This window comes from Taurulus bubalis (assembly GCF_910589615.1).
Source record: "Taurulus bubalis genome assembly, chromosome: 10".
Classification (NCBI taxonomy): domain Eukaryota; kingdom Metazoa; phylum Chordata; class Actinopteri; order Perciformes; family Cottidae; genus Taurulus; species Taurulus bubalis.
The window spans coordinates 9,085,589-9,104,721 of record NC_136598.1 but is presented as its reverse complement, the minus strand read 5'-3'; the positions used below and the strand labels follow the sequence as shown (position 1 = coordinate 9,104,721).

Genomic DNA, 19,133 nt, shown 5'->3' with positions numbered 1-19,133 from the left:
TGTGGCAGAGTGAATGGTGTGTAATATTCCACTTGGGCATCCTGTGAGTAACAACGCCCACTGGTAAAGCTTAACAACAGCTGCACTTTTAAAACGTATAATGTTTGATGCCATATGCAATTTAGCTCATTAGTAAGGAATCAAGAAGATCCAAAAGCATATATAAAATAGCAGCTTTGATATGTTTGACACATGTGTGTTCATGCTGTTTGTAATCAGGAGCTTATTATAATGTTCTTCAAATAATTCTTGGATTTCACATTGTGCAATGTGAGCCAATTCACAGATAATTGCTCACAACAACACTTTAAGATACGATCGCTAAAATGAAAGTACAAATGTCTGTGTGACAAAACTTGCCAATCGGTTTGAGATATGGATCCAGCTTTGTGGCTTTGAAAGGCTGGTGTGGCTCTTATGGGAATATAAAAGCAGTGGTACAAGTACACATTCTGAAAAAAACTGAGACTTTATGACTATGTTTAGGTGTTATGGTTGGGTGGTCTGATTCATTGATTGATTGGAAGTCATTCATATCTCAAATAGTAATTAACCTCAGTATTAATTGCCTCTCCAATATAAAAAATATTAACCATTTAAAATAGCGATGCTCATTAAATACTCACTGCCTGCACTCTTTCCCACCACTTGGTGGAGCAAACTACATTCTGAAAGATTTATACAATCAGCGCTCTGGCATTTGTTCAGAGCAGAGATTCTGCAATGTTTCTTTGTTTGTTGTCCACTGGACACAGAAATGATGCAGCTGGATTCTGCATCCCATCGTGGCTCTAAAAATGTGCAGAGCTATTTTGTCGCAGTGCAGTGAGAATTATATTTACTTAAAAAATCGTTTTCAAACCAACATTTAAAACCTGTGACTTCTAGAAAATTATTAAAACAGGTTAAATAAACACGTTTAGAATGTTTTGACATGACACAGCTTTCTGTGAGAAATGCATAAAAATGTGTGCATCTTTAAATATACATAAAAGAGGCAAAAATTACAAAACGTTTTGTGAATGTGATGGTGGTCCCGTTGATATATTTTTTGAATGGTCCTCCATAACATATTTAAATTCTAATCATCAGAATTCATCACACCCAAAAAGAAAAGATTAAAAAACAGCATATTTGTATATAGAATGTGTTTTTTGAGAAGTACTGGGTGGCCCATGCATGCATGAAATGCTGCCATCCTCCATTAGTGGAGGTTGAGACTTGTCGTATATAAACTCCCACTCTGAGTCTGCTTCCATCACTCTGGGTCTGGAGGGGCTAGCTTAGAAATCAAAGATGAAGCTCCTTTTTGTAGCTGCCTTTGCACTCTTTGTGCTGTCCACATTTGACGAGGCTGAATCTTCAGCTTATGACAAAATTGTCGCCCACAGTCGCATCAGGGCAAGAAAGGAAGGGTAAGCTGATCAATGTATTACACCCTTGTAATGTCATGTTAGTTCATTTTGCATGCAAAAGTTTTGAGCCTTGAGCATATCAAGTGTAGTTCTAATCATGTCGGCATATTCATCTCCGCTAAATCTGCTATATTGTAATGTAGTCACAATTGTTTTAAAAATATCAATTGTTCATTTATGACATATGTTTTTAAATAACCTTACACCTTATTTGGAAAATGTGCAAACCAGCAGGGTTATAGTTGTCAAATTATAACCCAAATCTGATAAACCAATTTCATATCCAGCAGGCGTGAATGTTGTGATTATTAATATTGTACTGTCTAGTTTCAGAAGCAGCAGTTGCCAAATATACAAATCTTCCCACTTGACAGTCTGATGTCTTACCCAGCAGGGCTGTTTGTTACATACTCATTTTTACTCCAGTGTTTTACCTGCTGATCAATGTTGCATTCCTTTTTTCTACCCTCTATTCTCATCAGACCCAATGTCTGCGCCCTTCAGCAAGTCATGGGGACCAAGAAGAAGTACTTCAGCACTTGTCGTAATTGGTACCGAGGGGCCATCTGTGGAAAGAAAGCGTAAGTGCTGTTTTATGTTTCCATTAGGACAAGTTATTTCTCTTTTACAGATATGAGCATTCCAAGCAAATTCAATGACTAAAAAGTTTATCCTGACTATCAGTTTTGTAACATTTTTTTAAATGTAGCATATATCGTCAGTGTCTGCTTCTTCTACTGCTTCTTCTTGAAAGGTTTCATGGAAACTTTAATGTTTCCATAGAGACAGACATCTGTTATCTTACTTTGAATAAACTGCCGCTTAAAATGAAAAACACATTTATGGACACAGCCCTACATCCTTTGTATTGGAGACTGTCCTGTTCAATCCTATAACTGTGCGTTAAGGTTTTCATAATTTAGGAAGGCTGGTCGTCGTTGAGTGGTGAACCACTGATTCCAGGCTGTGATGTGGCTGCAAAATGTTGACTGTATTCATGAATGGAAAAGCGTTCAGCTCAGTCAATCTAGACAACCTCTTTTTTCTCTTATTATTCCAGCCCCTTCAGCACTTTTGTGTTTAAACATGGATTGAAGCCATGCCTATTCTACAGTCTCTCTCTCTTCCTCTCTCTCTCTCTCACGCACAGCCACACACATTCAGCTTACCCTTGACGTTTTCATTATGCATAAGTCATGCTTGACACTCAAAATAGGCTTAGTTGTTCATGATGAATACACACTGCTCATTGATCTTGACAAATTATAATATTGGAAACAGACCAATCATTTGATCTATTTCTATGGTAGCCTGAAATGAGACTGTGGAATCAATTTAAAAGACAACTGGGCCAAAGTTCAATTCACACAATAGACTGGATTACTGATTTACACCGATTATAGTATGATGACGCAAGGTGTCCTGAAATTACAACATATAACTAGTTATTTCAAGTTTAAGCTACACCCATTTCTTTGTCTTATTTATTCAAAACAGAGCTGCACTGGAGACAGACATGTTCTAATTAGTTGATGAAGTGTACTTTTCATTAGTGGGTATTGTAAAGAATCAAGATAAATCGAAAATAGTTATTGGGACACAGATCATCCCAAACAACTCTAAAAATATCTGCATTGCAGTTCAATTATATGTATAATTGTTTCAGTCAGCATGTTGATTGAAAAGAAATCAGTTTTGCTAATCAGCTGTTCATTTTGAGTACATACACCTATGTCCCACCCTGATTTTGACCAATCAGAACATAATCAATCAAGTGTATTCGAAATGGAATTGGTATAACTTGTGCAGCAAGGTTAACTTTTGTATAATATATAATACAACAAGAGTTCTCTCCTACTGCACCAGAGAAGCAGCAAAAAAAGCTTGAACATGGAAACAAATCTCACTGACTCACCGACCAATGATCTAATATGGCTTAGATTGCACTATTTACAGTGGTGTCTGGCAATTGATACTGTGCAACTGTAATTAGCCAGCCAAAGTACTTTTACTTGTTCCAGGTTTAAATCAACAAATTAGATAATTTCGGTTTCCAGAGTCGTTCTCTAAGAAAAAACGTTGTACAACCGAACATCCAAACTGCCCATTAGTGATGGGTTGAATTGGAATAAAGCCACATACAGCTAATAATATGTTTGACAAAATGATCATGGTTCTTGGTATAGTTATTTTATAGATATGCTGACAAGTCAAACGTTTCCTACGCCATGGCCAGATACAACCCATCTGTGTGGGAAAGCAGTAGAGCGAGGGTTTTGCTGACTCTGCCCCAGTAGCGCCTGTGTGATCTCATCCCCCAACTCCATTCAACTTTGATTCAAATACAGCTGTTAAAGATTTGCAGTGAGCCATGCCCAGAAGCCTCAGTCTGTACCCTGTCTGAGCAAGATGAAAAATGTTTTCCTTTTTCTTCTTTTGTTTTTGCTGTGTTGGAATCTCACTATTAGAGATGTTTTGTCCATTAGCAACTATTAACAATTACTGCACGTGTAGCATCTTTTAGTCATCTGACCATTCAACCCAATTATGTCTTTGTTTGTCCCTTACCATGCCGACAAAGTCACTATTGTCTGTTTTGAACTACATATGGAGCTTTCCAGGTGTGCACCTCTCAGCAGTTTGAGAGGAACTGCTCAATGTTGATGCAGTCCTCATCTTCCTCCTCCTTTTGTGTCAAGTAGAACCAGCGCTGTTCACTCTCATACACAACCATATACAATGCTACTTGTTACATTGTGCTATGCACAAGTGATCAGTTTGCAAAAGACAACAAAATTAATAATGTTTTTACTATTTGTCATGATTATTTAATTCATGTTGAGCTGATTAATGGGGAAAAGAAGCAGCTTTGAGTTTTCTGACAATTCTACTGTGCAGTCTACAGTAATGAACTCCCCAGCCAACTCTGTTCTTTATGTCTTGTGGTTCTTTTATTGGTGTTAGTTGTTTGAGGGGAAATGTCTGGTTTTCCAAGAGCTGGAAACAATGATATAGTTCCAACGTGTTCAAACCTGATGACCCAAGGGGTATAGTCATGTTTATACGTAGCAGCTGCACTTTGAATTTTACTACCCTCCTCGGGCTACATTGTCCATCACTATTTACAGTAGAGGTCAGACACTGCTTCTCACATGTTTTTCCAACAGCAAATAAACATGTATAATTTGTGTCAACTGTATATAAAATAAATCACAATAGTTATCTCACTAAATTATAAAAGTAAAGGAAAAATGCTCTCAAACCTCTGGTGACAATTGAATAATGCTTTTTTTTCAGATTAGCTCAATTCCATAAAGACCACCAAACCCTTTAAATGATCCTTGTCACCCAAAACATCCTAAAACTCAACTGTAATTAGACTGTAGTTTTTCAAGGCCAAAATGCTTCTGAGGTTAACCAAATAAATGCAATCGTTCAAACTAATTGCTTAGCTTCAAAAAGGAAGTCTTACTATAAATCTACTACTGTAATGGTAGCATAATCCTTAAGGCCCCCTCTCCATTAGGTTTTGGCCGAAGCTGTATTATCACATGGTCTCTTGGGTTATAAAGGAGATAATGAGTAACATCTGGAAGCACTGAATACACCAAAGTGGAAAGATGATTCAACTCAAAACATGGAAGACCGAAAAAAAACATTATTACACAGCTAAATTGAAAGATGCTGTTAGGGCATGTGGTACTTATTTAGGATGATGCCCACATTTGTAATTTGTGTATTTTGCTTGCAGGACTGTGCTTTATGAGTGCTGCCCAGGATACATGAAGTTGGAGGGCATGCGTGGTTGCCCTGCAGGTACAGTGGGTTAAATGTTACATTGTAGTCTATGTATAACAGTTAAATTAGGCCATACACTCCAACTGTAGAACAGTTGTATGCTAGTTTTGAAATTATACCAAATAAACTAGAAGAGGATGTTGAAGCATACACATGTAGAGTCTTTCTTTTTAAGTCTATTATTAGAATGGCAGGCTGACTTATCTAAAAATGCTTATTGTAAATATTATTCTTAGTGGCCCCAATTGACAATGTGTATGGCACCTTGGGTCTGGTGAAGGCCACCTCAACCCAAAAATACGCTGAGGTTTCAAAGCTGAAGCCTGAGATTGAGGGATCTGGATCCTTCACCTTCTTTGCCCCCAGCAACGAGGCCTGGGATCTTTTGGATGATGTGAGTCAAGAACAAAATGAAAAACTAGTAGGTCTCTCTGTCTGTGAGGTTTTAACATCTCATTTTCCTCACCTATCAGGAAATGAGGGGTGCACTGGTCAGCAATGTCAACATTGAACTGTACAACGCTCTGCACTATCACATGGCCAACAAACGCTTCTTGACTAAAGATCTAAAGAATGGAATGACAGTCAACTCCATGTACAATGACCTTGGTCTCCAAATTAACCATTACTCCAATGGGGTGAGTATAGTCATTCAAGATTACCATAGCGGTCCTGTTGTAGTTGTGCTATAAACACTTTTCTGTGGTATAACATTGTGTATGTTGTGTGCAGGTGGTGACTGTGAACTGCGCTAGGATTATCTATGGCAACCAGGTGGCCACCAATGGAGTTGTGCATGTCATTGACCGTGTTATCAGCGCCGTTGGAAACACAATCCAGGATGTCATTGAGGTCGACGATGACCTGACAACTCTGAGCGTGAGTAAATACATAGAGGGATAGACAAAATAATGTAAACACCTCAAGTATAAGGATTCTAAAGTAAGTGCAAACACATTACAAGTCATTCAAATAGAATGCAAGCATGCAGAGCAATTTAGAAAAATATTGCAGGTACATTACTAAAAAAAAACGAAAAACTGGACTGAAACTTATGCAGGGATTTATAGGGAATTAAAAACGCATGCAGAGTCTGCATTTGCGATTTAGTTACTTTAAAATATATTTTTCAGATGATTAGATTGTTTTGTCTTTCTCCTGCAAAATGTTTATACTGTAGTCTATTGTATATGTAAGTACATTGAACATAATCCTGCTGGTAAAATCATTATGTAGGATGTGGCTCAAAACTCCGGATTCTTGGAGAAGCTGGGTCAACCAGGACATTACACTCTCTTTGCCCCCACCAACGAAGCCTTTGAGAGTCTGGGCAGTGAAGTGCTAGAGAGACTTCAGGGCGACAAGGAGGTCCTCAATGGTAAACTAGACTTTTATTCATAAAGGTCAAGGCATTCTAAAACATTGCATTGGAGACTGAGGATTTATATTACTGTTGCAAAATGTAAAATATTGTGTATGTATCGATGAGGTACAGAAAAATACATTCTGTAATTCCCTGGCAGCCTTTTTCTTCGACTAAGTCAACCATTAAGGGATTTTTTTTTCACACGTTCAACTTCATCCAACTTAAAACAGATGACGCCACAATTGATCTGGAATTTACACACATTTGGCAAGCGAGTTTGGTCAAAAAGTAAGTTTCAAGTCACGCATGAAATTGTTAATGGATAGTCAAACAATGCATCACATCATTAAACTTTTGGTTTGATACTTTAAGAGTTACCGGTATACATGTTGTGAGTAAGTCAGGATCTATTGGAGCTATTAGTATTTTCTCAGACATTTTGCAGGAATTGTACCACCATAATCGTCAATCATAGCAAGTTAAAGCTTTCAAATATACAGTGACCGTAAACTCTTGAAAAATCCAGGAAAAAAAACAATGAAATAATGCAGAATCTCAACTTTTTTTTTGTGTCAACACTGAGAAGAAGGAAACATCTGCTTTATTGAGCAAGCTGGTCAAACTGGCAACAACCCAAAGCCTTTTTATTGGTCCACAGCTTGCCTTAAGATGTGAGATCAGACCATTTCAGACAAAGTTAAACAGAACCGTTACAAAATAACAAGTCTTCTGACTCAAGGACCCAAGGGATCCAAAGGGTCCTCAGGTTCCCAAGGCATGTTATCCTCAGCTGCAGTGAAACATGCATCTACACATCTACCTACAACTAAACTATATATGAATTCAAAACGTTGTCTTGTTTTTTCAGCTCTTCTGAATTTTCACCTTCTGGACTCAGTCCAGTGCTCTGAGGCCATCATGGCAGGCACCTCTTATGAGACCCTGGAGGGCAACAATATTGAGATCGGCTGTGATGGCGAAAGTCTAACAGTCAACGGCATCAAGATGGTGCGCAAGAAGGACATTGTCACCACCAATGGTGTCATCCATCTTATTGACCAAGTGCTCATGCCAGACTCAGGTTAGACTCCCATCCTTTCCTCTTATTTAAACATACCTGGTTTACTATATGAATATATATTACACCAGGTGTTTCATGTTTTTCTGGAATCCATATTTTAATGCTGGTGGAATTATCTTTGTCCTTTCAGCTAAACAGGTGATGGAACTGGTAGGAAGTTCCCAGTCAACGTTTGGTGACATGGTGTCCGAGCTGGGCCTTTCTGCTGCCATGAGACCAGGCGTTGAGTACACTTTGCTAGCTCCCCTCAATGTTGCCTTCAATGGTGAGCAAAATACTGTTCATTACATCATGAACACCCCTCTGTTTTTCAGTGAGCACTTGGCTAAATATGAACCTGGGCTGCTCCACACTCAGTCACAGTCTAGACTATATAATAAAGGAGGATACTTTGTATTGTTGCTACTGCGCTCTGGACATTATGCTCAAAATAATATAAATATAAATTACATTTCTGATACAAAAACCAAAACATTAGATGTAAATGTGCAATGTCGCTGGTGTGTTTTGTTTTTAATGGGAAATCTACAGATGAAGTGATGTCCATGGATCAGACGTTGCTCAAGATTATCCTGGAGAACCACATCTTGAAAAGAAAGATTGTCCTGGGAGAGTTGTTCAATGGCCAGCGGCTGGAGACCATTGCTGGAAAATATCTGAGAGTATTCATCTATCGCACAGTGCGTTCTCTTTTCTGAAGTTGTGGCCAAAAATGTTGGCTGTGTGCCACTAAACATACACTATATACATTACCCTTGTTATTTGACCATCAATCTTTGAGACATAATGAATCCCTTGTCTTTAACTTGTGGATTATTTCTGCAGGCTGTGTGCATTGAGAATTCCTGTCTGGTAAGAGGCAGTAAAGAAGGAAGCAATGGGGCCCTTCATCTCATGAGGACTCTGCTGAAACCAGCGAAACAATCTATGTTTGAGATTCTGACAGAAAATGGAGGGTTCAAGTAAGTAAAGAGCAATGTTGTGTAGTGGAAATGGACTGTGGCATTAAAATGCAGCACAACCACATATTTCTGTATCTTTCCATTAAATCAGCATGGCACATATGGGAATCAGAAAGTGCTGTTGTTGCAATATGTCAGTGGATTCAGTTACAGCTAAGTTACAGTTTCCTTCTCTGTGCTGCAGGATCTTTTTGTCTCTGATGGAACATGCTGGCTTGACAAACCTGCTGAAACAGGAGGGAGACTTTACTCTGTTTGTCCCAAGCGATAAAGCTTTTGCTGGTTTGAGTGAAAGTGATATGTCTTTGCTGAAGAGTAGGTCTTAAATACTACCTTTATAAATATGTTTTAAGCCCTTATGTTACTAGTTGAAAATTACAACAACAACAAAATGAAGTTAACATGTTTGCCATCCTTTATTTCAGGTGACATAAATGCTCTTAGAACCATCCTTTTGTATCACATCAATAATGGTATCTTCATTGGAGGTGGTTTGGAGACTGGGGTGACAAACCTTCTCAAGTCTCTTCAGGGCAGCAACCTCAGAGTGATGTATGTAAGTATTTAGAACAGCAAAACGTAACATTTATCTTGCGCCAAAAAACATATTATTAAAGTTATCTTTAAGTATAATGGTCTAAAAAGGTATTAAAATTATTAATTAAGATTATGATAGTCTAGATCATTATTATCTGATAAAATCTCATCCTGAATTTTAAAACTCAGTAACCTTAGCAAACTAATATCATTATTTTCTGAAGAATTCATTCCTCATTTTAAAATGCAGGTTCATTCAATCCCCTCATTTTGTGTTTTTGTCTCCCACAGGCAAACAACTCTATGCTAGTAAATTCTGTCCAAGTACCTGACTCTGATATCATGGCCACAAATGGAGTTATTCACTTCATCAACCACGTCTTGTATCCTGGAGGTAAAATATTTACGCTGTCAATTTTGTTAATATTCCTTTTGTAAATCTGTCAAGAGATGTACTCTCTGAACTTCTTTTATAACTGCTGTAAAAGGCCCAACCTAAGTTAATGCCCTGCTCTTTCTTTTAGATATCCCTGTTGGAAGCCAGGACTTACTCATGCTATTGAAGAGGTTCATCACCTACATGCAAATCAAGGTGTCATATCAAACATTTACTTCTAGTTATTAAAGCTGTGAGACTTCTAAAGGATAGGGTGCAGTTGTGTCTGTGCAGGTGTTGTTGTTTCTTATTCCATTATAGGCTGCCAAAATTATAATTCATGTGACTCGACGTAAAGTACAGAACAAGATCCTGCTTGAAAACCAGCTGTACACAGCATCATGCTAGTTGTTTGGAACAAGGGCTCAAACTCAAACGTTGGTTTATTTATCTTTTACAGATTAATTAACAATTGCATTTGGTATGGAGTATGCACAAAACAATGACTATGGTCATATTGTACATGTTTTCAATGTGTAATCGTCTGTAACACATTTTTACTATTATTTTTTACAGTACATTTCAGGGTTCAGATATCAGGAAATCCCCCTTACATTTATGAGTAAGTAGCAGTATTATTATGTTTATTTGTGTGTGTTTTTGCTGTAAAAAAATAATTTTTAAGAGGCATTCTTCACTCTCAATAATGGCTTCATATCATTGTCATTAGAGAGGATCATCCATATAGTCCAGGAAGGTACAGTAATGACGATTGACATCTGTCTTGTATGTGGTTAATAAAACAGTTGCATTCATAGAATTGGGGAAAAACTAGTCAGCTTCCTGCTGAATTGAAACATGCTGATCAATCACTTTTTGTTAACGCATGCTCAAAACTCAATTGCAGCGTTTAACAGCGTAATTATTAATCAGAGAGCAGGGAAGAGTATCTCTTATCTGCTACTGGCAGTCAGCAATTATTACAAATCACATTTTTGTCAAAGCAAACTTTTTGATCCAATGAAAGGTCGATACCTGCATGCAAATTAAGGAGTTTCTGTTTTGAAGCGCAATGCTGTGCTGCTTGCAATTTCAATGTCGTGAAACATGTCTGTATTTCTTTTATAGTTCCTGATGTAACCAAAGTGACCCGGGTTATTCAAGGGGAACCCATTATCACTAAAGTCACCAGGGTCATTGAAGGAGAACCCTCCATCACCAAGGTAACCAGGGTCATTGAAGGTGAATCCTCCATCACCAAGGTCACCAGGGTCATTGAAGGTGAACCTTCCATCACCAAGGTCACCAGGGTTATTGAAGGTGAACCCTCCATCACCAAAGTTACAAGGGTCATTGAAGGTAAAGATGTTTTACTTGAATCCATACGTCAGTAGTTTTATATCATTCCTCATCTCACAAACTTGTGAATTGCTGTCATCTGCAGGCCCTCAGTACTCCGTCGGCACGGGCACCACCAGCATCTCCCTGGAAGGTTTGTTAAACTAATTATGATTTGAACACAGCAATTTTGAGGATGAGTCAATTGTTATATTAAGCATTGGGGCTTATTGTTATAGTCTGTGTCACTATCATGATCAATGGTGTTCAGAGTTGAATTGCTCTCTTCCCTGCAGTGGAAAATATGATTGGATTTGTTGGGAAATATGTCTGTCTATCTCTTAAAATATGGAATAATATAAGTTATATTCACACTAGTTCAAGTAAACCCACGTCTTAATTCTAAATGAATATAATACAAACTGCAATGGATGCTAATGACAAACATATCATTAAATTGGAACTTTCAAAGTTCTATATTAAGGCTAAAATAACCAGAATACAATTTGATTTTCTTTAAGGCTAAATGTCTTACAGCACAAAAAAATGCATTTCTGTACAAAATAATCCAGTTTCACTCAGCATGGTTTCTTTTTTCTGCAGGAACTGATCTTTCAAACATTGAGGGAGAAAGTGAAAGACTTACCAAAATGATCCAAGGTGAGTCTTATCAGTGAGTTTATCTCAGTGACTTGGAAAGAATAATTTATATATAATGTGTGAATTTTATGTTTGTTTGCCTTTTATAGCAGGTAGTTCAAGAAGAACCGCTTCCCGGAGAGTTTTAGGTAAAGAAAATCAGCTAGTCTACAAAAAAACTGCATTTGTTATAAATGCAGCGTAGCCTGATAGCTCGTTCAGACACTCATCATGAGTTCGCTGCTATATTGTCATGGCATGTTCGTCTCCCTGCATCATTTATCCAACGCACCCCTTCCATCATGGTGGGTCTAAGGAATAATTAAACATTTTGAGTAATGTTGGTTTTTGCTTGTAGTTAGATGAGAAGATTGATACTATTGTCAAGAATGGTATGAATCTTTTCATCTAACTTTTGGCAAGAAAGGAATTAAGCACATTTCCCAAAATGTATTGCTATTCCTTTAAGCCGACTGTGTGCTGCTCCATCTTTTGCTGCCATGCTTGCGGCCACAACGTCCAGATGAACACTGCTGACACTTAGTGCTAATGCCGCTGCAGCTGCTGTTCATACTGTTTTGCATTGTAACTGTATTGAATTGTATGAGCCCCACCTCCATCTCAGCATCCACCTGTCGGCTTGAAGTCAATATGCCTCCGTATGATTACAGTTATAATCATCACCTCCTGCTATGCTAAGCTTAATGTTCCCTCATGGGTATCAGAACCTAGATTCAAAACGTCCATGCCATGCAAACATATTATACATTCTCATAATAATCTATTCCACTTGAGTTACTGAACTGAAATGTATTTGTTTTTTAGCAGCTGGCATCAGGAGGAGGGGAAGGGACTGAGCATGGACGGATGACAATATCAACCATGTAAAGACAGAGAGAGAACCAAACCCAGAGGTTGAAACCGGTCTTTTTATTACGGAATACCCTTAACATGTCAGTGATTTCAAATGTTTAAAAATAAATAAAAATATTCTCATCAACAATGTAATGGTGCTTTGATTGTATCTATTATGAGTGTGCAATGCCTGAAAAGAGTTCAGCATATGTAAACAGCATTAAAATAAATATGTTGGCATGACTTTAAAGTACTGAGCAACTCAGGGTAGACATATTTCTTTTAATCCAAGCCATGAGAGTAGCTATGAAAACATTTCAGTTCTACACTTCAAACTTTGGCTAGGTGAAGGTTTAAACAAGGAGATTGTACTAGCGGTATGGGAAGATTTATAAATCTCAGCATGATAAAAATAGAAAAAATAAATGGTGTGTTTTCAGCAGTTTTGTACGTATCTGTGGCTGTAAATGGTTTAAGGTTTCATGTATATTTTGTCTATGCTTGTGTTATTTGGATCGACGTGTCAAACAGCGGATTGTTTCCTTCCTATTTTTTAAACATCTTCAAATAAAGTGCCTTCTCTTAGATGCCAATTTAACAAGGCCATCTGAATAAATTGTTGTTTGGAGTCATTTCTAATGTACTTGGAAGTCGACTGTGGTTCAGAAAAGAGAATCTTGATATCAAATGTCAAATCTAAATATTACGTCTGCACTTTGTATTTCCAAGTACAAACTCGTCTCTTAGACTAAGATTACTAATTCATCCTTCTCAATGCCATCTTTTCAATGTATGTTAAAAACGGAGCTGGCAGCCCACATTTGTAAACTTAAAAGACATTATGTAAAATGTTAAATAAACTGGGTTTAAAGTATGGAAAGTATGTACCTAAAACTGTATACAAACAAATTACAAATGTATGATGCCCTTGTCTCTAATGCATTATAAACATACTTATATATAGATTGCCAACGTTTTTATCTAAAATTATGTATGAAGAGGGAAATCGTGGGATTAAGAGCAAGTTGTTTGGAAAAATTACAAAATAATTGTCAAGCTCCTCTCCACTCTAGCGGTGATATTTTTTTGGAACATTGCTATCGGAATGTTCTCACAACTCAGTTTTCCATAGTTGTTTTCCCAACGGTTTTGGAACATTATAAGTCTAATGTTCACTGAATATTTTTTCCAGAAGGTTTTTTTCTGAAGTTTCTCATAACGTTGTTTTCCTAACGTTCTTGGAACATTGTTTGCAAAACATTCTCACTGCATTATTTTCCAAATGTTCTCTGAAACGCTCGCGCAGCATGTTTTTTAATTTGTATTTTCTTCTAAACATTAAACACAATTTAACTTTTACGAAAATATTTCAGTACAATTTTTCATGGAACGTTCTTAGAACCTTATATTCTGAACATTCTTGGGACACTGATTTCCTTGCGTTTTTGGCACGTTGTTTTGCTTACATTCCTAGAGCATTGTTTTTTTTAACGTAACAATAGAAAAATAAAGACATTGAACATTGTTGTTTCTCTGACATTTTCGAAAACTTATTTTCAGAACGATCTCAAAACATTGTTTTTGGACAACAAGATTAGGATAACAATATTCTGCTGAATCATAAATCCCACAATTAAGCCCACAATATAATAGTCAGTGTGCTGTGCATAAGGCTTACAGCCACAATGAATAACTTGTATCAGGTGTGTAATGTGATTACAAATGAATCATTTATCGGTAATTGTTATTTTATTTCCAGTGGGTATTATGACACTATCAACAATTCATTAGTTGTTATATGTTCATCATGAATGAATAATATTACTCACCTGCCAACCAAACAGGAAGTCTGATAATATTTTACTTTATTGTTTGCTAAGATGAACAGATATATAAGTATGACAAAAAATAAAAGATAGCCCTAAAATCCTCTACCAACACATTCATATTTGTAGTCTGTGGTTGTTGCAACAAATTATGTAAAACTTGCTCGCTTTACTTGGGGAGTTTTATCTTGTCCACGGTCTAGTCCTGGACTTGAGGGTCATGTTGCAAGTGACTGGCCCTAATTCGGTTTCAGTCAAACATCCTCAGCTGCACAGATACTTTATGGCAGTATAAAGACATTAATGACATTAAGTTGTCTTGTATAATGCTGGTGGTGGGCTGGAAATACAGTCTCCATGAGTCAACATTTAAAAGTATTCTTCTGCTAGTTTGTGAATGTGATATTTGCCTCTTCGTTTAGACTGTATCGGTCACTGTTGCATTACATTAACCAGCAAAGATTAAGTAACTATTTAAGCAAACCACTAGAGTAACATGAAAATCATTCTACTAGGTTGAATACATTATGTAGTCAGACGCACAGCAGGAAATGAAAATTGAGAAAACATCTGCTGGAAGATCCTATTGCTTTTCCATTTGGTTTTGTAATGTCCACACTGTAATCTCTCAATCCATTATTAAATAATTTATTCGACTGCTGGTATCACCAAAAATGGATTCAAACCTCACTCAGCAGTTTCCACTGCTCATTGCTATCACCAATAGGCAGCTGTTTGTTCATTCTCAAGTGCAAGCACACAGGAAGCTTATTTATTTTCAGTATCCTTATGACGAATAAGCTTTCACTCATCTGTCGGGCTTAGTTGTTTGTAATTGTGTGACCTAACAATGTACTAATGATTGAGTTTCAGCCTTCAAAGTTGCATCACACTGCACATGCTTTTGTACAAAACACAGCTTTTTTTTATATGTTCTTACTGCTTCAGAATTAGCATGTTACATCGTATAATAGCACTGCATTAAATTCAGTATTACCAAAACAGGCCCGACAGAATAAGAAAGTGTTCCAGAATCCAATATTAAAATAATTATTTGTATTATATGCATACTGTGCAATCACAATATCCATATATTTGGTTGTATCTAACTGATCATTTTAGGTGTGAATGATCCAAATAAGCTTTAAGTATATTTAATCACACTCCACACTGCAGGAAGTTTATATATTTGCATTAAGAAAAGTATGATGAATAGTATAATGTCCTTGATGTAAAATAGACATTCACCTCATCTGACATACAATAGTTGGAGTTCAGGGAAGGTTTCAGTCCCAAACCAATCATACATGTATGAGCATAGCAGGAAAACTCTCTGGGTCATTAAATGTGTGCATCGGTGAATGCCTTATATGCAGTTGTGTGAAAGTAACTTCATCTCCAAAGAGCTGACATGTTCCTGGCACAGTGGTTGAGTCTTGGATTTGTTTTCACCTTCGTGCCATTATGTATAGGCTTGGCCACAATAAAATAAAACCTGTCTTTATCCACATGAGATGCAAGGTATAATTATGCCTATGTGCCCATCCCTAGCAGTAAAGCTATTTGAAATATACTTAAAAGCAAACATAAATCAATATAAGCCTACTAATTTCTGAGTAACTGTTCTAGGTCAGGGAAGTGTTTCTTTACCTTGAATCACTGGTAAACCACCAAGTCATCTGAATTGACATGGTGACTTTCAAAACGAATGAGTTAAGTACTTATTGTTTGCTTAAATGTGAATTAAGCCCCGTTTGTATTGTTCTGTCACACAAAATTGCTATAAATAATCTGCAGGGGTTTGAACATTGTTTGATAGCTTATCAACATTAACAACTCAGTTTATACTTTATCAAGCATTTCTCATGATGTGTTGGTCCTGTAGGTTTCGTATTTTAGTTTATAATCCTACTTGATGTAAATGCACATATCGCTGGGTCGGTAAATTCCATATTGCCAGAGCCAGGTAATAAGTGGGTTCAGGTATCACGTGTTAGGTTTATGCCGGCTTCAAGATTGCTTGTCAATGATAAACTTGGTGTTTTGTGAGAATGGTTTCAAGATCTTTTTTAAAAGATACTTTTCAGCATGTAGGTCTGCTCCCATTTCTACTCTCAAATCCCCTATGATGTAATACATTTTCACGCGACATCTAGAATATACATATTACGTGATCAGATTCCTTTTCTATCAGTGCTCTAATTTGTCTTATTTTGAAGTAAAAATTGTAATTTATAATTGCTGTGTATAGTTATTTTCCCAGCAGCCAATATAGTCACTGGGGAACTATTAGTTCTCCGAAATTTAGACTGCTCCATTTCCACTAACAGTAAGGTTAAGACTACTGTCCTAACCTGAGCAAATGTTTGCTTGACTCTTATTCGGTTTGGTATCACATGAGCTGTTAAACCATCTTAAATAACACTAATAACCAAAGTAGCTAACATAATTTTACATTTTAGATAGTTGATAAAGATCTGTAGAGCACAGTGACTTTTGTTTTCCATATTTGTGCTATACAGAGAAACAGATTCAAAAGTTATATAACCTATCATGGTCTGACAGACTGCCAGGAATCATTGCCAGAGCGATGTAAATGGAGCCCAATAAATAGTCCTCGCTATATTTAAATAAAATCTTTTGCCAAGAGTTTTATATACTCTAATGCTCCGTGGCTAAACATCTTTCTCTTTAGAAGTGTTGTATAAGTATGTCTTCATTTTATGACTGTATGTGCAAAACATGCAGACTTTGAATTTAGTTTGACTGTTTCCAGTCATGAATACCGATATGTTACATAATATTTGGGCTGTTTGAATGATGCATGGGAGGAAGATTATAGGTTTATCCCCAGGGGAAAATGGATTACAAAAGAACAGATTTTCTTAATTTAAAAATGAATAGTAGCACATGTAGACTAAATCATGTCTCACACAAAAAAAACATGATCCCTTTATTCACTTTATTCAATATTTTCATATTAGTTTTCAAAGACATCCACCTGCCAAAGTCAACTTTTATGTAAATGTGACACAATAGATAGGTAAACAAAAACAAAAACACCCACCAATCTTCAAGTGTTCAATTAGCATTAGGAACATCATTTCTGAAACAAATGGGAAAGTGACTGGATTATTGCCACACAGCAGCAATAACTCAATGTTAAATGAATATTATGTAACTCATATGTCATGGACTCCTTTTCTGGTGCTGAATTAAAGTTCTGTATAAATGACATAAGAATGGCCTCTCTGATTTGATATTCATATACTGACTGTTTAAACTGTGTGGCAAAATGTGAGATATGGGGAGCAATTCAGAGATATGGCTACCTGTGAATATATACAACTATATTTCAGGCGTATACAGTTTGATGCTATTAAATAATGATAATGATTCCTGCAAAAAAATGTTATGGTCTGGATAGTTATTGTTGGATTATATGCTGTCATTTTCACATTGGGTTTTCTGTGATTTCTGTGTGCTGTATTTTCATTATACTTTATGGTATTAAATGTTTATGTGTTTTATGTTTTACCTAGAGCAAGAAAACTAATCCCCTATTGGTCAATGTAGTCAAAATATAAGCAAATTTACTTTAATAAGATTTTTCTTTCTGTTTTGGAATTTACAATCCCATATTGATGATGCTGTGATTTATTTAACAGATATTAAAACATTTGTGATTGCATTATGCATTATACTTGTACATAAATGTAACATTGATTGAGTGCTCATGGACAGGTGCTTATGGACTGGTCTTTCTGTACGTTTCAGAGGAAATTATGGCAGAGAGATATTTCTTCAAACTGAGCCTTTTATCCGTACATAATTAACTTTTTCCACCTCATCTGTTTCTCAAAATGTTCCTATTTAAAGTTTTTCTGTCTTTAATTTCTTTTGAAGATGTCACTGGGAGTTTTCCTGTGGTATTTCATTTTGCATCTCACGTTAATATATTCTCTTAGTGCTGAACTATACTGTAATTCAGTATCTTAACACAAAGAGAGCAGTACAATTACAAAAATCAATATGAGCAATTTGACCAGCAGCAGCTGCAGTATAATGTTTTTCCCCAAATTCCATATCAGGCTCAATGCACAAGAGGGATCAACAACAGCTTGCCAAACAGCTTGTCCGACAAGGCACATGAGAGACAGGATGTGGTTGTGTTACATGTTTACAAATTATCTGATTGTAAGAACTCTAAGTGGCTGCATTTTTCTTAGTATTGACAAATGTTCTTACCACTTCTTACCAATGATGCATTTCTTCTGAACTACATTTATATGCAGTCAAGCTTTCGAACTGTTGACATATTTTGAGTTATTACCTGACAGCAGAATGCTCCTGCGTGCCGATGAAAGAACATGGAGGATACGATGATCAAATCAATCTTGTTAAAAAACAATGAATCACCTTCAGGTTTAACATCTTTCAATACGTGGGCCAACCCAAATAATGTGAAATTGTCTGTACTTATCATGAGGCCTATCACAATGAGGATTTTAACTATTTCAGAACCCAGCAGAACCCTGTTAATTAGTTTATGTAGGTCATTGCATGTCATCAAATGGTAATTTTTATAATAAAATAAATGGCAGTCAGGAAGCCTTGTTGGTATTATCTTCTACAGTTACTGTTTCACTGTCCTTTTCAACCTAGAATAAAGTTCAACAGCTGGTAAATGCTTCTAAGTGCTACTTTAGTGCTTCAAAGAAGAATTTGGTGACTTGTCTAAATAGAAATTTTGAAAGTCTAGTGGGACGTTAAAATGAGCACTGTGCTTTCCTCTGGGGCAACATCCTATTACATATATTGGACAGGGGAGTCATGACACACATTTTTACTGGATTTGTATTTGAACACTTTTGGCTTAAGTGACAGCAAAGGGAATGTAATATTATTAGAAAAGTGCAACACAGTTGTAATTATAGCAT

General features: G+C 36.6%; 1 protein-coding gene across 4 annotated transcripts; it reads left to right on the top strand.

The window, feature by feature from the left end:
- Positions 1 to 1,277: 1,277 nt before the first annotated feature.
- On the top strand, positions 1,278 to 13,807 carry postnb (periostin, osteoblast specific factor b). 4 transcript variants are annotated; one of them, XM_079224662.1, is made up of 21 exons: positions 1,278 to 1,415; positions 1,898 to 1,996; positions 5,167 to 5,231; positions 5,450 to 5,607; positions 5,687 to 5,851; positions 5,946 to 6,092; positions 6,450 to 6,591; positions 7,448 to 7,660; positions 7,791 to 7,925; positions 8,192 to 8,340; positions 8,486 to 8,622; positions 8,807 to 8,937; positions 9,048 to 9,178; positions 9,451 to 9,553; positions 9,684 to 9,751; positions 10,112 to 10,157; positions 10,664 to 10,894; positions 10,980 to 11,027; positions 11,477 to 11,533; positions 11,626 to 11,661; positions 12,341 to 13,807. In XM_079224662.1, the coding sequence occupies exons 1-21, from the start codon at positions 1,297 to 1,299 to the stop codon at positions 12,367 to 12,369; spliced, it is 2,409 nt and encodes an 802-aa protein (XP_079080788.1). In that variant the 5' UTR covers positions 1,278 to 1,296; the 3' UTR covers positions 12,370 to 13,807. The 4 variants fall into 4 exon arrangements, with proteins under 4 accessions (XP_079080788.1, XP_079080787.1, XP_079080786.1 ...); XM_079224661.1 differs by having other exon boundaries at positions 12,338 to 13,803; XM_079224660.1 differs by having other exon boundaries at positions 11,623 to 11,661; positions 12,341 to 13,803.
- Positions 13,808 to 19,133: the final 5,326 nt, after the last annotated feature.